The sequence below is a fragment of the Thunnus maccoyii genome, chromosome 24 (genome assembly GCF_910596095.1).
Source record: "Thunnus maccoyii chromosome 24, fThuMac1.1, whole genome shotgun sequence".
Lineage (NCBI taxonomy): Eukaryota > Metazoa > Chordata > Actinopteri > Scombriformes > Scombridae > Thunnus > Thunnus maccoyii.
Genome location: NC_056556.1, coordinates 17,223,536 through 17,232,151, shown reverse-complemented (window position 1 = coordinate 17,232,151; position 8,616 = coordinate 17,223,536). Strand labels below are relative to the sequence as shown.

The following is an 8,616-nucleotide window of genomic DNA, read 5'->3' as shown; positions in this document are numbered from 1 at the left end:
ATGTACACTGAATGATAAATCCTACAATCATCAGCAGCATGAAATATGTAACAATGTCTCACACTTACACACACACACACATAGACGTGATGATTTTTTATGTGTCAGAGCTGAGTTTTCAGGCAGTAGAAAGGGGGAGAAGATGAAAGCAGGGTTGAGCAGCTTGTTCTTTCTCCCCGTCTCTTCTGTCATGTTCACCAGGGGGAGTTTTGATAGGTGTACGCTCTCTCTTTCACACACACACACACACGTACACACTAATGCTCAGAGGCATAAATGTAGACACACGCATGCACTGTTCGCGGAGAAGTGCCGCAGCAATAATTAGATTTCACTTCAAAGGACCACGCAGTTGTTTCGGTGGGAGACAGGGCTGATGTGTGATTGGCCACTCAAACTACAGTAGCAGGTGAGGGACTGAGGGTGCTCCAGGGTACCGGACCATTCTCCTCTGTTGTAATGCTGCAGGATGGGCTGTGTATTGTTGTGCATCCCTGTGTGGTGTCTTTGTATCTGTGTGTGTGGATATTTGATTGACAAGTTCACAGCAATTTACTCCTCGGGTAGAAATATCCATCAACTGAACTGCAAACCAAGCATGCATGTAAAAACAACACTTGTGATTAGATGTAGAGTTAAAACTGTTGTAGATGAAATTTGAAATGTTAACTGAAATGAGAGACTTAGAGAGCTAAATAAATGTAAAAAGAAATCTTATCTACTTTTAAATGTTTACTCAAGTGACGTCACATGGGTTTTCTCAGCTTGGTCTTGAAGACTACAAATTTTTAGAGTGACATAGAGATCAAAAAGTGTCTGATTGTGTGCCCCTTTTAGTGGTATATCACTGCTGGTTATTGGTAAGTTATTGCTGGTCCACTTCCCATAAGTATATACTGATTCTTACTGACATACCGGTATGCCTGTTGTGCGGGAAAACACTGTTCACCACAAAATACTGATGGTTTGTCTCTTGTTTTAGTGTCACATGCCAATTCTTAGTGGTACTCCACTTCAAGTTGTAGCATGTCACTGTTGTTCAACTGGCACATGGAACATCAAAATGGTATGTGACTGTATTCCAATGGCACATACCACTCCCCACCGACATAGTGTATATCACTGCTGACTATGCCATGCCACTTATGTTCCACTGACAGTTGCCACTAAACACCGGCAGGTATTGTGTAAATCTGCTATCTTATGCTATAACCTTATACTGGAATATTATAATTACTGATTGTAGGCAGCTGACTTTTCTGGTAGTTGAGCTAACAGGGCTAGCCATGGCTACATATCGACCCTGTGCGATGATCATAGAGAGCATAACCATGGGCAAAGTTTGAGCATTGACACAAGCAGTATGCCATTACGTCAGAATGTTCAATCATTCATTCATTTTTTTTGCCACTTATCCTCTAGAGCACTGGTTCCCAACCTAGGGGTCCCGACCCCCACTAGGGGTCGCTAAAGCTTCACATGGGGTTGTGAGGTCTCCTTGATTTTAAGGGGTGTAAGAAAACTTTTTAAAAAATATACAGTATATCTCAGCATTTTATTCATTTCTGCAAAGAAACTAAATGAAATTGTTATTTTAAAAGTTTAGATTATTAAATAAGATATCAACAAAAATATCTCACAGTATAAGCCTTCATTCTCTGCTAAACAGCCTCGTCCTGCATTGGTACACCCAAAGAGCTAATAGAGCAATGGAGAAGAAAATGCTGAATTTGTCGAAAAGAAGCCTTTTAAATATGGATAAAAATATCCATAAAATAAAATATGGATAAAAAATTTAAAAATACACAATAGACAATTGCATAAAAAGTTCCTAAAAATATCAGGAAAACTCATCTCTGATGCAATAGTCACAGGAAATGATCTGCTCAAATTCCAAATTCATCCAAATCGCTTGTTCTTCCTGCAGTTACTGCATTCACTATTTGGGCTAATTGTACAGTTTATCAGTTGCACTGTGCTGTTATTGTTATGAATTGAATATAATATGAAATATCCATAAAATATGTCACTTAGTCAGTTTACTCAATGGTAGAGAAGTGTCCCTTAAGGAAAAAGATTGGGAACCACTGCTCTAGAGGGTCGCAGGGGAGCTGGAGCCAATCTCAGCTGACTTTGGGCAAGACATCAGAATGTATTTTTATTAATATATTCTTCATAAGAGGTGGCATTTGTCAGTAGTACAGCAACACTATGCCATGTATTAGGCATACCGTTACCACAGCATCAGCATTTCAATTATATGCCAATCAAACAGCAGCATCATAACACTGGTCAAAGTGGCGTGCTGCTGAGATTTAACATGACATTAAAACAATAGTGGTACACTGCTGGTACATGCAAATGAAAATTTGTATCTGTCAACAGAAGTAATAAGTCATTTGTGAGTTGCACACAGCAGTGGCATAGCATAATCAGCAATGGCATATGTCAATGAGAATTAGTAAATGCTGATGAAAAGCAGTATCTGCCACTAGGATGATGGAAGTGAATGGCTTATGGCAACAGTGACATACATTACGATTCAGAATCTACATATGCCACTAGAACAGAAATGGCATACTATGCAACACCTACATAATGTGGGCATTTACCAGGCAGTGACAGAAAGGATGATATTGAGTTATCTTATGGGAAACGTAGGATCAAGCTTTTTTTGACCACCTTTACTCAAAATATCTTGGTCTCTGTTGCTTTGATTATAACCATTCTTTTTGTTAACATCTCTCCAACTTTATGGAAATGCATGCTAATTTGTACAGTGCAGTTTGAAGGATTTTTTTTTTCTTTTTGTGGTTGCATAAGCACTAACTCCAAAATGAAATGAAACACACTATTGTGCTGATTGCATATCTAATCATCTAGTTACAGAAATCTAACGGTGGCAATGTTGTTATATTTTGGAGTTTAAAGCAAATTCTAGAGCTGTGTATGTGAGTTTTTGTATGTGTTGGTAGTAGTGACAAGTGGCCATGATATCAGACAAACTGACAACATTTGATCAAACACAAATCTTCCCCTTACATTCTTTCATCACCAACTCGCTCTCTCTGTCAAACACACACACACATTTCTCCGTTCTACTGGCAGGCTGTCAAATAATTTGTGTGCATTTCAGGGAGAAACAGCTCCTGCTTAATTACTGCCATGCTAATTGAATCCCTGTGTGAGTGATGTATGGGGAAGGGACTCTCTGTGACAGAATGAAAATGAAATAGTATTAAGCAGCCAAGTACATAATCCATTTAGGAATGTCTGGGAAACGAGAAGGATTAGTTAATTCAGTGCCATATGGCTCGCCTGTCAAAAGGCATCAAACTTGTTTGAAATCTAAAATGTTTTCATTCTCACTCTTTTTTTTTTTTTTTTTTTAACTAGAATTCTTAAGTCACAGACAAACTAAACAAACCTGCCTCGGGCACATCAGGACATGTCAGTCTGTTGTGCAGATTTTAGTTAAATTCAGTATTTTTTGGATGAGCTCATGTTACATTTTACCTGAGCTTTTGTAAGATGGACCCAGTGGAAAAACCTTGGACTTTAAAGACAATATTTTTGTTGGAAGAATAGTTTTTTCTTAGATTGTTAATTTTCTTCATCTGACAATCAAACTGTGGGGCTCTGACACCTCTGCTTACTGTTGTCAGATCACTTCAAGCTCAAATATACGATAATACTGTGGGTTGAAAAATAATGTTAACAACTCACTTCAGATGATTCAAACTCTGAAGGCCCTTAATCACAGTTACTAAACACTGCTACAAAGGTGGGTCATATAAGGTTGAATCCCAATTAACAGCCTTTGTTAGCTGTCACAGACATCTGACGAACAGCACTGTGTGAGTTTTCAAAGCAGAAAGAGACAGTTAACCCTTCAAAGAGGTCATTATTATCTGAACAAAGGTCAGAAAAACTGCAGAACAGACAAACTGCAGTGAAAAAGAGGCAAAAAGGCAGGCTGAAGCTGAAAAATGTTTTTATAATAATTAGCATGAGACCAAATATGACCCAACTTTCTAGGTGTGTTTGCAGTAGTCATTCAGTTATTTAAAACATTCTTGTTACTTTATCAGGGTCTGTACTTATTAAGCATCTCAGAACAGAAAATCAATCTTAACTGCAAATTTGATCCTTCTTTTAGGACTAGGAGTAAAAGTATCTAATCAACTTTCTCATCTTCAGAAATGACTCCAATCTCTGCTTGTATTTAATAGCACTCCAGAGGTGTTGTAACCTGTTAGGAGCTGCAGAAGATGCTAGAGACATAGGCACATTCTGTGGGTGAGGAATGAGCTCATTAAAAGTTAACATTGTCAAAAATGCAATACTTTTTTGACTGAGCTTCATCGGGATGCATGACAAAACACGTGCTCTCTCTGCAAAAAGTCCTTACAGAGACAGGAAAAATTCAGCTTTGGAACAGTGATGATTTGGGTCTGTCACAACCAACGATTTCTGCAGTAATAAATCAACTGTAATCGCTCTTATAATGCTTCAGATAAAGCACAGATAGGTTAATTTCCAGAAGTTACATTCATGCCAGTTAGTGCCAGATAGTGGGGCAATAATTTTTGAGAAACATAGGTAATGGTGTATTCCAAGGCTGAGTGACTAGGCTACAGAGATAACTCATTTTCCCTTCACCTGTAAGGATACATACTGTAGGTTAATAAGGAGTGTTGCTGAAAGGGGGACTGGACAATGACAGAACATGGATTCCTTAGAATCTTGCATATATATACGTAATATAAGTTGGGGCACTATTATAGGCACTGAATGATTTTAGGGCTGACGAGTTTAATTTCATGCAGTTGAGTTACCTACTGTGTATTTGATAAAGCCACATTAGTTGCTTGCTAGTTTGTTTTTTTTACAGCCCACTAATCCATTTGCATAGTAGGCTGTAAGCATGTGTCTATACAAATAACACCTACTCATAAAAAAGAAAATGCAAAAAAAAACAAACAAAAAAAAACTGCAACTGTCAGGAAACTAAAATACACCATCATTTCTACTTTGCAGCTCCTGGGTATTCTGTCTATCTATGCTGCACAGACCAACTAAATACAAGTCAATGAAATGTCCTTGTTTCACTGCAGACCTGTTTAAGAGGGAAGTTTTCTAGAGGGAAGTTCAAATTTGAGTGTCTTGTTTTGTGCAGAGATCAATAGATCTGCTTTGTTTTGCTTGGTCTGGTGTGTCAGCACTTGGCTACTTGTCATCATGATTTCATTATTATGATTTCAGTGTGATGTCTTGTTACCGCCGGCAACATAACAGATCCTCCACCAATTACTGTTGGCTTGGCTCATCTGTTGCTGGGGCAACGCACCCACTGAGGAAGGGGAAAAGGGGAGCTCATTTCCGCGGGTAATCTATGGACGGAAATCAACAACCGCACAAACACGTACCCGTGCTCATTGATGCATGTTGTAATGCAGGAGTACAGGCTTCTGCAGGAACGGACACACACTCACCCTCTCTTGATTTCTCTCATAGACGATATGCAAAATACATGCAGAGACTGTCCTCCCGTCATCTTCGACCTAACACTCGCGTTTTACTATTCACCTTATCTGCTGCTCTCATCTTTTCTCACTCTCCCTCCCTCCTTTGCTCCTTCCATCATCTACTTCTCCATCCCTATCATTTGCTTTCCCTCAGTTACATCCTTTATTCTTTCTTCTCCCTCCATCTTTGTATTATCTTTGCTTGCTTCCTCTATCCTCTCCCATCCCATCCCATCCTCTCTCCCTCTTTATGTAGCTTCCTCTCTCTCTCTCCATTCTTGCCCCAGCAGGCTGCAGATGGTGCTTAATGGAGGCATAACTGAGTGTAACTGCCTCGTGAATAATTCCACAGGCACAAGGTGAGCCATAGGACAGCTCCGTATGTGGACACACAAAAAGGTAAGCATTGAAATGTTGTATATAATACACAACAAATTAAAAATTCTTGGCCAAAAATGCAGCTACACTACAGACACAATGACATAAAGAAGTCAGTGTAGTCATGGGTGATGTGTTGGCTACATTTGCATGAACTCAGGCCCACACACTGCACACACCGGACACCCTCATAAGGCTCATGTGGTTTAATTCATTAAATGTTGGATTCTGAGGTTTTCAGAAAGCAGACTATATTTCAAGGTTGTCCTGGTTAGTGTAATATAATCTGTAGTGGGAATATCCCGGGACCAGCAGCTTGAGATGGATATAATTTATGACTGAACTCTCTATAGTATCTAACGGAAGATTATAAGGGAAAGGAGGAATAAAACGAGGTTGATAACATTTTACTTGAAGAGGTCTCTGGGGCATAATAGGGACATCATAACCATTACTAGCGTTTATTGCTCATCATACATCTGATACCTGCTGAATGTGTAAAACTTCAGGGACACTGTTCATGAAGTACGCTGATGAAGTGAATTTAGCAACGCCATTATGCCTTTTCGATTTTACTTATTAAATCTATACCAATCATAAAGAAAGACAAGGAGAAAAAGAGAAGAGCTAGAGACGAGGGATTTTACAATTCTATGCAAAAGGGACTATTTCAGTCAATTTCACTACACGCTATTTATGATAATGACTTTCGTTGTTAAAATAAGACATTACCTTCAAGGTTAATTACAATGGATACATTAACAGTGATGAACATGGATTTCAAATGAAGTCAAAAGCCAAAAGAAGTTTTTAAAAATGAGCATCATTTCCATTTCATTATGCTAAATTTCCTTCACTTGCCACAAGGTAGGCAAAAACCAGCTTTGTACTGGCAGAAAAATAGCTCATTACAACTGCTGATGAGAAATGCTAACAAGACTAATGAACCGTTTTCAAGGGAAAAAGGACAAATGGTAAAACCCATCACCCTCAATGTGGCAATGTGCCTGTCCAAATAACAGTTTATATATAAGGATATATATTTCATTGAGGGTGACCTTGCTGTTAAAACAGCAAAACAGGCAAAAAGAAAATTAAACAAATATAAAAAATGAAGATCCTTAGCTGTATGAGAGAGTCAGGATGTTTTTATCTGCGGACTTTGAGAGGGGACGAATTAGCCAAAGCAGGAAGCTGAAGGTTCCGGGTCACAAAGTTCTGCTGGCATTCACTGGCTGGACGGTGCACAGAAGAGGTGCCATTGGTGGATGTGGTACAGGGGGGTGGAAAGTCATGAGGAGTTTTCCCTCTCACATCGTAGATCCACTGCATGTCTGCTGCCTGTAATAATCATGCAACCTTGATGACTGTAGGTTCATATATGTGTGCATGGATCAATATGTAATTTTGCATATGCATGGTTTTAACTCTGAGCAGTATCCTGGCTCCTTGCATGATGTGGCTGGAGCTCATGCTCTCACTTATGGTTAATTTGGCAGTTAATCAAACATATTCCTGATGTTGAATTTTATTCTAAATAATGTGTTGTCTGTTTAACGTTTAACGGGAGTGAAAAAACTGTGTTTTTATATAGTAAAACTGAAATTGTAATTAATGGCACTACTCGAAACTGGGAAAGGAATAATACTGTAACATTACTGGTATCATGTTATGACCAGTGATGCAGTCATAAAAATGGTTTAAAAAAAAAAACAAAAAGGGAAGAAAAGAGATCTCTAGTAGAAACCACACATCCACCCAAAAAGCTGTGAGATTATCAAGGAATAAATAATTGAAGTACCTGAATGGTTAGTCTTGCTCTGTGTCTCTTGCTGTTAATGTTGGGTGTGAAGGACACAGTGATGAGGGCTCCACTGGAACCAGCAGGAGGTAACATCCCTGAGGCTGGAGTCACTGTGAACTCACTGCTGCTGCCTTTTTGGAACACTGCTGTGAACAGCTCTGGTCTCCTGGAACCCAGACTTAAATTTAACTCTTGCCAAAGGCTGACCTTACCTTGCCAGAATCACACACTGTGAGTAGATGAGCAAATGATATGTAAATATTTGGTAATATTAGCCAGTTTCCACCACATCAACTTTTCCAGGGGCCCAGGAACTCTGGTATCTAATGGGATGTTTCCACTGCAGGAATTTTTCCAGGGGAACAAGCACCCTTTGAAGTACAGAGGAACTTTACCTGTATTTTGATCTAGACTAGCTAGTCTTAGACTAGCATCTAAAATTCCTCTAAAATAGATCTTGGCATCTTTCCATTGATTCAGGAACTACTGGGGCAGTGTTTGCAGGGCTGAACCTTGCTGTCTTTACTGTGTTGTTTCCTTGTGTGAGAAAATTGCATTTCAAATGTGTTATTTTAATACATCATCTGCCTTGTTTGCTTAATCTTTATGGTTCTTTAGATGCAATGGAAATGCAAACAGGAATGTGCAAAAGGGACTTTTACAGGCTATTGGGCTGAACATCAACGATTAATTACATTTCTAGCAACGTTTATTTGACATTATGAGCAAAGTTATGATGTCAGCTTCCTGACTTGTCAGAAAAGAGAGATAAAGTGTTTATGTGTGTGAACAAGCTGAGAGCACAAGCAAACAAGAGCGCAGGAGTTGAAGAGGAGGTTGAGAGAGCAGAGATTAGAGAACAAAGTGAGTGAACAAGACAAACAAAACTTACTTTGTTGTTTGTTT

The 8,616-nt window shown here is 39.0% G+C and overlaps 1 protein-coding gene across 3 annotated transcripts in view; it reads right to left on the bottom strand.

The window, feature by feature from the left end:
* Positions 1-6,555: 6,555 nt before the first annotated feature.
* LOC121892172 (cilia- and flagella-associated protein 47-like) overlaps positions 6,556-8,616 on the bottom strand; it is a 69,666-nt gene continuing 67,605 nt past the window's right edge. For all 3 annotated transcript variants that reach the window (XM_042405046.1, XM_042405048.1, XM_042405047.1), the window contains exons 66-67: positions 7,708-7,876; positions 6,556-7,247 (exon numbers count right to left, since the gene is read on the bottom strand). In XM_042405046.1, the coding sequence (XP_042260980.1) occupies positions 7,056-7,247; positions 7,708-7,876 (361 nt within the window). In that variant the 3' untranslated portion in view covers positions 6,556-7,055. The remainder of the gene's footprint in view (positions 7,248-7,707; positions 7,877-8,616) is intronic.